This window comes from Polypterus senegalus, chromosome 7, assembly GCF_016835505.1.
Source record: "Polypterus senegalus isolate Bchr_013 chromosome 7, ASM1683550v1, whole genome shotgun sequence".
Classification (NCBI taxonomy): Eukaryota; Metazoa; Chordata; class Cladistia; order Polypteriformes; family Polypteridae; genus Polypterus; species Polypterus senegalus.
In genome coordinates, this window is record NC_053160.1 from 9,807,161 (window position 1) to 9,822,586 (window position 15,426).

The 15,426-nt window shown below is 37.8% G+C and overlaps 1 protein-coding gene across 2 annotated transcripts in view; it reads right to left on the reverse strand.

Annotated features, from left to right (window-relative positions):
- The window catches only part of trmt10b (tRNA methyltransferase 10B), a 53,499-nt gene that overhangs the window by 11,587 nt on the left and 26,486 nt on the right, over positions 1–15,426 (reverse strand). For both annotated transcript variants that reach the window (XM_039758214.1, XM_039758213.1), the window contains exon 9: positions 9,140–9,500. In XM_039758214.1, the coding sequence (XP_039614148.1) occupies positions 9,382–9,500 (119 nt within the window). In that variant the 3' untranslated portion in view covers positions 9,140–9,381. The remainder of the gene's footprint in view (positions 1–9,139; positions 9,501–15,426) is intronic.

Here is a 15,426-nt window from a genome sequence, read left to right on the forward strand (position 1 = left end):
GAGGAAGAAATGCAATCACCAAGTTTAAAGAAATACATTTTTAATCACAAGGATTTCAGTTAAAATACAAAATTTTCTTTACAGTATTTTAGTATAAACATCTTTGTAAATTCAACCAGTGAAATCAGGTCTGATAAGTCTAAAGGTACCTTAACGTTCTCAGACTTGCTCAACCCAAGTGAAGGTCGTGACAGAATGGCGCTTATCCCAGCAGCATCCATCACAGAACAAAAACAAGTCTGCTATAATCTTCAATTTAGCAGCTTCCAATGAAGCCATGCTTGTACGAAAACTCCCCTGATCCTAAAATAAATTTGTCATTTTCAAGTTTAAAGCCGAAAAGCTGCAAAGGACTTTCGATTTTGAACTCCTTCTGCTTGTGTTAAGTGTCTTGTACTCTTTAAGATTGATTACTCAACATGTACAAGCATCTCAGTTCACTCTGCTGATTATTAGAAGTAGACTGACAAGGTTCAATTAATAAATAACATACATCTTTGCAACAATTTTCCTATATTATTCTGCATAAACTCAACACCATTTTTACTCAAAAAATGATCTGTGGTAGTAAATATCACTCATTTTACATAGCATTTAAAATTTTCAATGTACGCATATTCAGTTTTTCTATAATGTGGCTCAAGTAATTTTAGCTAAAATGTATAGCATTTTTATGAATGCCAAAACATTAAGATACCTTCTGAGACCAGCATTCAGGTAGAAAACTAAATTACGAAACTAAACAGACCAAACCAAGGAACCGTTATATAAGAAATCTTTTTGTATAGTATTATAGATGAAAAAATGTATAAATAAAGATTCTTGGCTTAACATGTAGGCCATGCAGTATGCGCCCATTTAACCTTCTGTCTATTATTTCAATTTGAAAGTTCCTCTGCTCAACTTATGGCGTGACCAAAAATGCATTTCTTAGAACTATGCTCATTCTTTCTCAAACTGAATATACAAGTAATGCTGCTATGAAGTATTCTGTATTCTAGTATGCATTTAACAAAAAGAAATAAATAAACAAAAATAACAAAGACGTCAAATCAAGTTTCATTTTCCTAATGCCATCTAAATTGCACACAATGTATGTGTCTATTCTTTTACAGGAGTTGGTAATGCAAAGCTGCTACTGATTAACTCCAGTATCCTGGGTTCAAACGCACTGCTTAATCACCATCTGTGTAGAGTCTGCATGTTCTCCTCGTGTCTTTGTGTTTTTTTTTTTCTCCCACATTCCAATGATGTGAAAATTAGGGTATCTGGCAATTATAAATTAACCCTGTGTGTGTGTCAATGGCACCTAATCCAGGGTTGGATCCCACCTTGCACCCAGTGCTGCGGGCCTCTGGTGAATGTGAATCGGATTACTCAGGCCTGAGTGTGTGATGTTGTTCATTTGCAAGTCAATCTTTACTGAAGCTCAAGTTTTATAGCACACTAGTGAGGCGTCACATGAAGTACTGTGTGCAGATTGGTCTCCCAGCTACAAAAAAAAAAAGACATAACAGCAATATAGAAAGTCAAGACGAAGCGACTGAGCTGATTCAGGGCCTACAGGGGGTGAGTTATGAGGAAAGATTAAAAGAGCTGAGCCTATAAAGGAGATTAAGAGGAGACCTGACTGAAGTGTTTAAAATGATGAAGGGAATTAGTGCAGTGTATCAGGACTGTGACTTTAAACTGAGTTCATTAAGAACACGGGGACACAGTTGGAAACTTGTGGAGGGGAAATTTCACACCAACATCAGGAAGTTTACAGAAACCACATAGTGTGGTGAACTGTAGGAACTTAAGAGACCCTCAAAGCTCAACTTGATGTTTTTTTTTGGAGGAGTTAAGTGGACAGGACTGGTGAGTTTTGTTCGGCTGAATGGCCTGTTCTCGCCTAACTTGTTCTACTGTTTACATTGATGAGTATTATATTTTTCTAATGCTTTTAATCTTATTTCTCATAGCCTAAATATACATGAATGTAATGTATCCATTTATTTTCCAAATTGTGATTATCCATTGCAGGGCCTGGTAAAGATGATGCTTATCCCAAACCATCAAACAATTTAATTTCATATTGAATAAAGATTATTAATTGAATAAAGATTATTTTAAAAAAAATGATCATTTTCATGTTTTACGCCAACCACTATAAGGCCTAATAATGTATTGATAAGACCAGAAACGGTGTGTTCACTACACTGTGTTTATAAGCTGTATTTTTACTTCACTTTTCTGGCAAAGAGGTAGATGTTGATATGGATAACTTAAACAGACAAAATAAGTAAATTTAAAAAAGGAAATATTCCCTGTATATTTTGACTTATCAAGTATTTTTTGCTGCTTATTAGAAATTCCCTGAAAAGTTGGTGTAATTTTACAAAAAGTCAATTTGTGAAACAACATGCAAAAGTGAGCATCAGATAAGAGTCTGATAATGTTTACAAGTGTGTGGTCACTTGCTTTTAATATTTCTGATATGGTTTTGTATAATTTCTAATGAAGAAACATACATCTCTCTCTCTCTCTCTCTCTCTCTCTCTCTCTATATATATATATATATATATATAAAATCCAACATTTGTCTGTCTGTCTGCTTTTCACAAGAGAACTACTTAACAGATCTAGATCGGGTTTTTTGTTTATAATTTGCGTGAACATTCCGGTTGATTTTGCAACTTCTCTCATCATGCTAAGAATCATAGTTAGCTTGCAGGAGCGATATATTCCCGCTAATCTAAGACAAAGGCTGCAGGCTGAGGGGGAAGCGGGACATCAGGAGTGAGGAGCCGGGCGGGACCCTCCTCACTGTCCTGTTTCACTACGGGGGACAGCAAGTATTTCACAGCTTTAAAATAAATTAAGAAATTAGCAAGTTATTTATATTCCTGGGTGGCACGGTGGTGCAGTGGTAGCGCTGCTGCCTCGCAGTTAGGAGACCTGGGTTCGCTTCCTGGGTCCACCCTGCGTGGAGTTTGCATGTTCTCCCCGTGTCTGCGTGGGTTTCCTCCCACAGTCCGAAGACATGCAGGTGAGCTGCATTGGCAATCCTAAATTGTCCTTAGTGTGTGCTTGGTGGGCTGGTACCCGGCCTGGGGTTTGTTCCTGCCTTGCACCTTGTGTCGGCTGGGATTGACTCCAGCTTCAGGTTAAATACCTTGGACTTGTACTCCACACATCAGGGTGCTATATAACCTCACATTCTTTATTGCCTCTGAACGCTGTCTGGCAGTTGTTAGTACTGAGACCCCTAAATTCTCCTCATAAGGTGTACTTTAGACTTTCAGACCTCCCATTTTGTTTTCAATCCTGACATTTTTACTTGTGTGCATGGATGTCGTAGTGGGGAGGAAAAAGAGTAATGATTACCCAGGGCCCACTGGGCGGGGGACCCTTGAAACCTGGAAGAAAAGTACATGTGACCGACATGGATCAAGAGGAAGGGGCCCACAGAGACTGTTTATGTATAGGGCCCAGAGTTCTGTGCTATACCAGTGCCTATGTGTAATACTTCACGTTTACTTGCATTCAGTTTCATTTGCCCACTTTTACCATTACAGCCTGCCCTCCCACTATCCGAAATCAAAGATCTGTGGGACACCAATCCGTTAGTATTTTTACTAACTATGTGTTGGCTGGGATTGGCTCCAGCAGACCCCCGTGACCCTATTCGGATTCAGCGGGTTAGAAAGTGGATGGATGGATGGATGTTAATTAATGTTGACTTATGTTTATTTTTTATTGTGTCTTCTATTTTTCTATTCATTTTGTAAAGCACTTTGAGCTACATTTTTTGTATGAATATGTGCTATATAAATAAATGTTGATTGATTGATTGAACATACCCCTGTGACCCTGTGTTAGGATATAGCGGGTTGGATTATGGATGGATGGATTTATATTCCTATTACTTCTACCAGAAAAAAAAATTATATTTAATTTAAAAAGGAGGAAGTAAACTTAAGTCGTTCTTAGAAAAGCCCCAAACACACAAGGAAATAACTGACAAATTACACACAGACAGTGATGGCCAGGGATGGGATTTGAACACAGGACAGTGGACCCATGAGGCAGCAACATTAACCTCTGCAGTGCCACACATAGTATAGTATATACTTATCAGCATAATCAGGGTAATAAATAGCCTTCTTTTACCTAAGTTCCTGTACAGTGTTCATGATCTTTTAATAATTATACAGATTAATTATATTTATGTAACCTACTTCTACATACAGGCCCAGTGCATTGTATACATGTATATACAGTATACATCATATAGATAAAATATACCACATAGTAATTTTACTTGCACCTAAAATGTGATTTGTCCTTCATTTAATTCTTACATGGTTTGATCACCCCAAACAATTTTTCTTTTTCGCATCTTCATTGATTCAACATTCACGGCCTTTTAATCCACTTGATCTCTTGGTTGCTGAAGTGCAGACAACAAAAGGAGGCTGTTGCACTGATTTCTGATTCAGTATAAAGATACAGTGTATTCTACATCTTTCAATAACAGTAAGAAATTTCAATAAATTAAAAATGCACAGAAAGAAAAGAGAATGTTTATTGCAATATTTTGCCCTTTCATGATATATGAAAAAAAAAAAGCTGTCACAACCTAAAATAAAATTCTTGTAGAGGACTACTATCTTGATGATTAGGGCCTGCATTGGGTCAATGAACTAGCAGCAGTTTAATTCTGCCTTAGGTTTTACTATAAAATGCTTAAACTTGAAAAATGTATATATTACACTGATTTTGTTATATTGTTTTTAACCTTAGGCCTAATTGCAGAATAGCAGGAATAGAAAGTTATACAGTAGTTCTGTATGTTAGCTTGACATTATTTGTAGTATTTTAGGCAGTTTTGTTTCCTTTTTTTCTTTCGTTTCATGTAGCTGCTTTCAATAGTAAGCACCGTTTTATTATAGCATGCCGAGCAGTAAGGACACCAGGGTTCAAGTCTCAGGTTCTCCCCGTGACTACATGGGTTTCCTCTGGATGCTCCAACTTCCTCCCACCGTCCAAAGACAGTACAGGTTAGGTGGATTGGTGATTCTGAATTGGCCCTAGTGTGTCTGCCCTGCAACGTGGACTGGCGCCCTGTCCAGGGTTTGTTTCCTGCTTTGTGCTCTGCACTAGCAGGGATAGGCTACAGTAGAACCCCATGACCCTGTTTGGGACAAAGCAGGTAAGAAAACGACTAAGTTTGAACACAGGCAGGTGAAGTGATCTACTCAAGCTCACCTAATTAACTGTGGTGAGGACTGATCTGACACACTTGGGAGTTTGTTTTCAGGCTCCATAGTCACTAGGCCAAACTGCAACTCTAGAATTGTAAAGACAATGGTAATAGCATCTCAAAAAACCTTCAGTGTTGTTCAACTTTTCATTCCATTTCCATATATTAAACCAGTACCACATCTGTAAACAGCGTACACAGTGGGTACAAAACACCTTTTTTCAATTTATAAATTCTATCCTCAGTAGAAGCCTTAATGAACCTTGGATGTCATGCCAGTAAAATGCAAGGCAGGCAAAAAGAAAAGAATGTCATTCAGTCAGTCCGTCATTTTCTAGTCCTGAAGAGGGTCACAGGTGCTGGAGCCTATCCCAGCCAGCACAGGGCGCAAGGCAGGAACAAACCCTGGACAGGGCACCAGTCCACTGCAGGAATGTATAGTCATTATTTAAACATATACTGTATTATGATAGGAGCTGCTGAGACATAATGGGCACTACGATGGAACAGGACCAGAGAAAGGCTGATGGGGCAATAAATTTGAATTTGATACAGATATCAACTATATACTAGTGTGGGTGTAACTAACTGCCAAAATAAATGTGAGCCTGTAAATGAAAAGTGAGGCCTAGAAAGCTTTTCTAAAAATATAAAAGTATTGAAGATGATACGCGGAAATTATCAGGATTCCCAGGGAACCATTCGGTAGTAGAACATAGCCTTGGCAGTATGACAGTCAGATATATACTGTCAGGGAGGCTAGGAACTATTCTGGGTACTTGACCATCTAAACATCTTTATATATATATAAAATCCAGCATCTGTCTGTATGTATGTCTGTCCTCTTTTCACGAGAGAAGTATTTAATAGATTTAGATCGCGTTTTTTTTCTACAATTTACTTTAACGTTTCCGGTTGATTTTGCGACTTCTCTCATTACGCTAAGTATCAGAGTTCACTCGCGGTTCCGATTTGGTTGCGCGAAATCCGATAGGGTGGCTGTGGGCCGAGGGACAGGGCCCTCCTCACTCATGCTCCAGCCTCAGGGTGCATCTTACATTCGCTTAGTAGGCGAAAGAGAGAACTCCTTCATGGATTTAGATTGGGTTTTTCTTTTCTAGAATTTGCTTGAACAACCCAGTTGATTTTGCGACTTCTCTCATTACGCTAAGTATCAGAGTTCACTTGCAGTTCCGATTTGTTTGAACGAAATCTGAGAGGGCGGCTGTGGGCCGAGGGGTGGGGCCCTCCTCACTCCCGCTCCATCCTCGAGGTGTACCTTACCTCCACTTAGTAAGCGAACGAGAGAACTACTTAATGGATTTAGATTGGTTTTTTTTTTTCTAGAATTTGATTCAACATTCCGGTTGATTTTGCGACTTCCCTCATCACAACTAAGAATCATAATTCACTTGGAGAAGCAATATATTCGCGCTAAACTGAGACAGAGGCTGTGGGCCAAGGGGAGGGGGAAATGTAATATCAGGAGTAGAGAGCTGGGCAGAGCCCTCCTCACTGTCCTGTTTCACTAATACGCGGGTGGAGCTGTGGGGCACGGCTAGCACTGCATATGCAGAGTTACATGGGACAAGAGTAGCCAATAGAGAGTGTGATGTGGCCTAGTGGTCTCAGTACATTATTTGGCAACACTTTTCTGTAGAAAGCTCTGCCAGGCCACAATACATCTCATATTAGGAATTGAGAAGAAAGCTTCTTTGAAAACAGATCATCTGCAAAAAGGGAACAAGAGAAGAAAGAACGAGATCATGATTTTGTAAATGCGCAAAAGCTGATGATTAACAAAACATGTGTATCGTGTACACAAATTCAGCAGAGAACAGTCTTATGTTTGCCATTATTTAATAAGTTCTCTCTGTAGTCATCACCCTTATATTTAGTTCAGCGTGTGCATTATTTTAATCTACTACTTTTTTTTTCATATGTGACAGAGCAGAATATGTTTCAATACATGATTTTTGCAACCATAAACATATTTGAGTATTTCTGTTATGGACATTAACACTTGGATGTATCAATCAATCAATCATAATAACATTGAGGACTCTTAATCTTGAAACACTTTTCTTTTGTTTTTTTAAATATTTACCACAGAAAAAGTTTTTTTGCCATCTATCACACTGTCTGCACAATGTAAAGAAAATAACTTTTTATGAAAGCAGTTGTGAATATTAATAACTTTTTAAGCAATTTAAGAAAACAAGATCACCGTCAAGACGACTTGACTTTTCCACTTGGTTATATCCAATTCATCTATAGGCTCCTGGACATTTGTTGGATAGTAATTTCACCTCTGTCAAAATGCTTTTTTTTTTTTCATAAACTTAAGTCATGGAGCACAGATGTCCTACCAGCAAACGTCATTAGACTATGGAGAAAGTTTTCTTGCCCTGGGGCCACTATTTGGGCGCTTCTTAAGACATTTGTACTCTGCACTATAAATACACGTCAGAAAAGATCATCCACCTGAAGCTAAGCATGTTTGGTCCCTGGTCCACTACTTGGATGGGAGACCATCTAGGACAGGGGTTGACAAGTCCAGTCCTGGAGGACCACTGTGGCTGCAGGTTTTTAATTCTAACCCTTTATTAAATGAGTGCCCTGTTTGTGCTGCTAATTAACTTCTTGTAAATCCATTTAAATTGAATTTTTTTTTTTTTTAAGATTTGCTCCCCTGAACTTCATCATTCCTCTTTATTGCTTCATTTCTTTCCTTAAATGGCACCCAAACAGAAATGAAATGTGACGTGAGTGAGCCAAGAGAAGACCAACTAAGTGAGGGCCTCAAACTCTAACCAATTTCGCTCCAACCAGCCGCTTAATAAGGTGGCAATTCTTATTGTTAATTAAACCCGTTCTTTAATTTCGTGGTTTTGTTGCTGCTCTCGTGGTGCATTAGCAGACATTTCTGAAATTATTGATTTTCTCTTTTCTAAGAGCACCATTAAAATGTTTTAGGGTCCTGAGCAGATCGACATTCCTGAGACCTTCATCGCTCTTTATTTTCAGATATTGTATGATGGACTTCAGTTGTTGTGGTTCAATTTTTGTCTCATTAATGTCTGGCTGCTAATTAAGGAAAAAGAAACAAAGGGTCTTAGTCTTCAAAAATCAAGTCAATTAAAATTAGTTCAAAAGAAGTTAACTAGCAGCAAAAACATGTCACTCATTAAGAAAAGGGTTAGAATGAAAACCTGCAGCAACGGTGGTCCTCCAGGGCCGGAATTGGCAACCCCTGAGCTAGGAGAAGCTTAGGTTGCTGCCGGAAGAGGTGTTGGTGAGGCGCTTACCCTGTGGTTTGTGTGTGGATCCCAATGCCCCCAGTGCAGTGATGGGGATACTGTGCTGTAAAAATGGCGCCATCCGTCGGACGAGACGTAAAACGGAGGTCCTATCTCACAGTGGTCATTAAAGTTCCCTGATAGTCCCGTTGTAAAGACCAGGGTGTATCCCGATGTCCAAGTTAAAATCCCCTCCACAGCCTAGTTGTTATTCTGGCCCCCTAATCATCTCCTTTTTCTAATTGGCTATCTCTCTGTCACCACTTTACCACCTAATAGCTAATGTGTGTTGAGTGTACTGGCACAAGAATAGCTGCTGTCACATTAGTCTTGGTTGAAGTGGCTCCTCACTCACTATGTAAACTGCTTTCAGTAGTGAAAAAAAGCACTATATAAATGTAGAAAAAATATTATTATTATTATTAATGAAGCTAGGCTGGCACTCAGAAAGGTCACCTATTATAAATATATGAATTTGGTTGTGAAGCTACAAAATTCCATATATCACAAAAGTTTTATTCAAGAGGAATTGATCATCATGAAATTCAGTATATAAACAACAGTTCTTATTTTTCTTATGTAATTTACTTACAGTATTTCAGTTACTTCTGCAGTGCTGCCCACAGTATGAGGGTTTTGGTCCATTGATGTTGTCTGGCTATAGTCACTTTGGCTCAGGTTGTGTTAAAGACGCTAGAAAATTACCCTGTTCATGGATTCTCTTTACTTTCTATTTTCCATGATTTTTGTAGAGTACAGACTGGTGGTAACAGTAGTTTTACTTGATGATGGATACCTGCACATCTCAGTTGTTTTTTTTTTTACATTTTGGTGTCATTCCTTACATTGGACTAATTCAGTACGAACATTGTAGCCTTTTCCTGCAGGGAAGCCAACTTTAAAGGCCTCTATCCAGCTGTGACTTTCACAAAAAGCCACTAAAATATCAAATACTGCAAAATACAAGAGTAAAAAAAACATAAGTCAAATTATTTGAGCAACTTTTTTCAGTTTTCAAACTGTAAAAATAAATAAGGAAAATGTCATTTTAAAGCCTACGCTAACTCTTTTGCATCCTCCTTCCAATTCACTTCAACCATATATACAGTATATATATATATATATATATATATTTACATATATTATACGTATATATTATACATATATATTATACTTATATATATTATACATATACAGTGAACCCTCGTTTATCACGGTTAATCCGTTCCAGACTCTACCGTGATAAATGAATTTTCGCGAAGTAGGATTCTTTATTTATAAATCAATATTTTCGCAGTTAGAGTATAGAAAACCTGTTTACGACCTTCTAAATACGTTTTTTAACATTATTAGAGCCCTCTAGACATGAAATAACACCCTTTAGTCACCATTACACTTGTATTACCCAAGATATTAGACAAAATAAGAGAAAATAAGACATATTAGACGTTACAAATATCATATTACTAGCGCACTCGCCTTTTAAGGCGACTGACTTTTATCCTCAATTTTTGTGCGCTCCATGTGTACATCAGGCATGTAAGTGTAGGGAATGAGAACATCAAAGTGCCAATTCATAACATCTCCCAAAAACCTAAGTTTTTTTTTTTATCCCCTCAAGTGCCTGTCCAAAGTCGTACAATGTCAGCCCAAATCTGTACCGCTAAAGATGGAGTTTCATGCACTAAAAAAGCTATAGATGAGAATAAGCAAGCACCATCTCCCTGATATTTACTACGCGGTGAGGCATTTGAACTCCATCAACATTAATTATTTCCAGAGACATAATTTTGTCTATTTTTCCAGCGCATCCCACACAAAAGCAAGGGAACGATGAGAGCACCAGAGCTCTGCTCACATTGCGTCGCTTCGTACCTCAAGCCGCAAGTAGTAAGTCTGTAATAAGCGGAATACCGCTACGCTTTGCACTCACGGGACGGAAGGACAATCCCAAACGCTTTTCTATAGTAGATTATTGTACTGTACATTTAATTGCACACAAACACACACAGTTCTTACACACAACCACTAACCTATGAAGGCACGACCTCAGTAGGAGAGTCTTCAGAGGTGGTGCAGTATCTTCAGCAGGTGCGTTGTTGTCTTCTTCCGCTGAAGGAGTACTAGGAGTAGGCAGTGGGTGTCTGGGTGCGCGGCTGAAGAACATCTTGATAGGCAGTTGCTGGCGCTGTCTTTTCATATGCGTGAGGAGGCTTTTGTAGGGTATTGCCATTTTTAATCATATGCAAGAGTTTCACCTTCTCCTGGATAGTAAGCATCTTCCTCCGGTTTTATTGTCAGAAGGCTTAGAAAAAGCAGCACATTTAGGAGCCATCGTAGGGCTTAGATAAAAGTTGTCAGAAAGCGCATACGTAGTGACGTAAGTGTGTATGAGAAAAAAATCGCGATAGAGTGAAGCCACGAAAGTCGAAGCATGATATAGCGAGGGATCACTTGTATATTATACATATATATATATATATATATATATATATATATATATATATACACACATATATATATATATATACATATCATACACACACATAAAAGCCAAATACCACTGACTCACTCAGAACCATGATTTTCTGCAGCAATTAAAGTAAATGAAGCCTTGCAAGTTGAAGCAAACAATTTGCTCCGGTGTCCCAACTTCTGTTGATTACTTAAAAACCCTCTGTCTGTCTTAAAGCTGAGTTGGAACATACTGTGTTACTACACCCTCTGAAGAATAGTACTTGGGAAAATACTCCAGTGATAACAGCAAGAAAATGGCAATTAACAAATTAAATGAGACAGAGCATTATTACCCACAGAAGTGTAGGCCTTAAAGAAATTGCAAAAAACATCAAAGAGTCAGTGAGTCCAGTGGTGTCCTACACAATCCAAAGGCAACTGGAAACTGGAAGAAACTGATAGTAGGAGATCTGGCAGAGCCAACGTCACAAGCCAATCAGAAGACAAGTTTCTGAGTGTCACCAGCTGGCGTGATTGGTGCATCACAGCACAACAGCTTCAAGCACAGCTTAACAGTGCAGGTTGAAAAAAGCAAGTGTTAGTTTCTACTGTGAAGAGAAGACTTTGTATTGCAGGTCTGACAGGGCGACTGGTAAGAAGAAAGCCACTCCTTGAAGGCCAAAAAAGGGTCTTGAAATACCAGCTGTGGACTACTGCAGACTGGAAGAAAACCTTATAGACAGATGAATCCAAATTTGAAATCTTCAGTTCATCACTCAGGGTGTTTGTACACCGTTAAGTTGGTGAAAGGATAGTTCCTCAGTGTGTGACACCAACTTTCAAACATGGAAGACAAAGTGTAATGATCTGTGGTTCTTTTGCTGGAGGCAAAGTTGGTGACTTGCACAGAGTGACTGGCATTCTGAATCACAAGGGTTACCACAGTTTGGCTGTCATATCAGCAAAAGCTGGCTACTTTGATTAATCAAAAATTTGAATAAAATTTTGTACACTAAATGATTCCTTGGTTTATTGTTTTATTTGCCATTATGTATTTGTTCTATGCCAGTATAATATTGTCCAATCAGTGCTTCAGAGGGTGTAGTAACACAGTCTGTTCTAACTCTGCTTTAAGACACACAGAGGGTTTTTAAGTAATCAACAGAAGTTGGAACACCTGAGCAAATTGTTTGCTTCAACTTGCAAGGCTTCATTTACTATAACTGCTGCTGAACATCTGTTTGTTGTAACCTATTAGTTCCTCGAAGGAGGCCCATTTGTAATATTTTGAAATCTCCTTTTTTCCAGTTTTTGATAACATGCTGTAAATTTTAAATTTAAACTTCTGACAGTTTACTGCAAAACTTTTCACCATTTTAGCACATTCACTGCATATCAACTGATTCAATCTGAAGAAAAATTGAACAAAAATGAGGTGTTCTAAAACTATTGACAGGTACTGTATATATACACACTAGCAGAATACCCGCGCTTCGCAGCGGAGAAGTAGTGTGTTAAAGAAGTTATGAAAAAGAAAAGCAAACATTTTAAAAATAATGTAAGATGATTGTTAATGTAATTGTTTTGTCATTGATATGAGTGTTGTTGTCATATCTATCTATTTATATATATATATATATATATATATATATATATATATATATATATATATATATATATCAAAATAGCTGCGATTGGCAGAGAAGTAAAAAGAAAAGGAAACATTTTAATAATAACGTAACATGATTGACAATGTAATTGTTTTGTAATTGTCATGAGTGTTGCTGGCATATATATATATATATATATATATATATATATATATATATATATATACACACACACACAGACACATATATAAACATATATATATATATACACATACTGTATATATACACACACACATATATACATACTGTATATACAACATATACATATCTACATATATACTGTATATACACATATATATACAAATCTACATATATATATCTACATATATATATATATTAGGTGTGGGACGCGATTAAAAAAATTAATCCAATTAATTAGAGGCTGTGTAAGAATTAATCTTGATTAATCGTATGTAATCGCACGTAAATTTGCCCCAAATCGCAAATGTTTTTTTTTATTTAAAACGGTTTTAGTGGGCCGACAGAATCAAATAATAGACATGGACATGAATATTGTAAACTGAAGCTGTTTTAATTTCTGAAAAAAAAGCTTTTAAACTGCATTTGAATTCAAAACAGAAACAAAAATATCATCCCTGGTTAAAATTGGGCAGACTTAAAAATAAAGTGGTAGTTTAAGTACTTTAAGTACATTTTCAGAATAGTATTGTCTTTAAATAATAATAACCAAAATTTCACCATAAAGTGCAGTTTTTCTTCTTAAAAAATAAGTCAGAAACATAAAAGGTAATTTGACCAGCTTACTCTTTAAACTCTGAGTAACATTAGCCAAAATTATTTTGTACATTAGGCTAAAACAGTGTGATCATTGAACATTTTGTAATTAGATGTATTTAGAATTACTAACGGTCACGGAAGTCCAATGATCCCCAGTAAGAGCCACAAAGTCCGCTTTCTGTAATGCATCTAATTTTGCTTGCTTTTCAGTGTGCACAAAACCATGCTTTTATCAAGGCTTCGCTCGGGTAGTCGAAATGATCAGTCGTAGGAACGCGCTTTATTCCGACTCTAACATTTTTGTAGCTGTGATGTGTGCATCAGTGTAATGGATGTACCAGGAAATCATGCATTGACAAAAGTTCCCGTTTGCTTGGAATTGAAAGTGTGATTAAATGCGTTATTTTTACGCGTTATGGAGTACATGCATCGAAGCTTCTCAACTGTGCTTGTGCTAAGAAAGGGAAAATTTTAAAAATAACGTAACATGATTCTGCGTAACCTAATATTTTTCATACGTCCCAAACCAAGGAGATGGGAAGGTAAAATGAATCGGTAGCGCATACATAGTCAGTACATCCCTCTCGAATCGAACCTCAATGTCGGCGTTAGAGGCTTAAGACTCTACAATTGCGCCACCGCTTGTCTATGCTAAAGTATGTATTGTAGATCGGGCTATAGATATACATTTATATATATATACCCGTATCGCAGTGGAGAAGTAGAAGTTATGAAAAGAAAAGGGAACATTTTAAAAATAACGTAACATGATTGTCAATATACAGTAATTGTTTTGTGAGTGTTATTGAATGTTGCTGTCATCAAGGATTTGATTATCATTATTTCTTTCAATCAGGCTCGTATTTGTACGATGTGTTCAAGTTACATTCCGTGTTTGTCAATCGTTGTAAAGATAAGAGGTTTCATTCATCGATTAGTTCCTTACTGCATCAATAAACAGCTCGTCTTCCTTTTTATCTGTGATGTGACAAACTGCATGCACGGGTTTTTTTTTACGCTGTCTTCCTTTAGCGGGACATTGACTTTTTCCACCGTGTGCTTTGTTTCCACAGTAGCTGCATTTATGAATATGCTTATCAGACGCTTCATATTTTTTGCTGCCTTTTCAATTGTGTAATTCGGTTTTGTTCAGCTCTTTGGAACTGTTGCTTTTATCTGTGCACTGCATCAGTTCACGTGAGCCACTCGGTGTACTTGCATCGAAGGTTCCCAGCTGTGCTGGTGCCATCTCGTGCTATGTCCATAGCTTTATTTAATGTTACCTTAGTCCTGGCACTTAAAACTTTCTCTGGCAGTTTCGCTGAGTTTGTGTCAAACACCACCCTGACCATCTCATCTTCCTCTCCATAAGCACAGTCCTTCACCCGTGAATATTTACCCGTGGCAGTTTGCTATTGGATTGCCGCTGACGGATGGCCTTATATGGGCAGGCACTAAATTACAAACGCCAGCGGCAGCCTGTCTATGAACTTAATTTAAAGTGTAGGTTTACATCATGCTTTGTTTCCGAAGTAGCAGAACTCGCTTCTTATTGTTTCGCTGCCTTCTCAATTATATAATGCATGTTTTCTTGAGCGCTTTTTTGAGGTCTTCCTGGTTTTCTATGTACTGCGTGATTACGTGGGAGGCGTGATGATGTCACGAAACTCCCCCACGGCGTTGAAGCTCATCTCCATTACAGTAAATGGAGAAAAACTGCTTCCAGTTATGACCTGTCCTGTCCAACTTTTGTAAGGAAGCTGTAAGGAATCAACCTGCCAAATTTCAGCCTTCCACCCACACGGGAAGTTGGAGAATTAGTGATGAGACAGTGAGTGAGTGAGTGAGTGAGTGAGTCAGTGAGTGAGTGAGTGAGTGAGTCAGTGAGTGAGTGAGTGAGTGAGTGAGTGAGTGAGGGCTTTGCCTTTTATTAGTATAGATTACTAAAATGACAATCCTACTAATAGCTCATTATGTATTAACAAACCCTAACATTTCAGACTGATTCACTCAT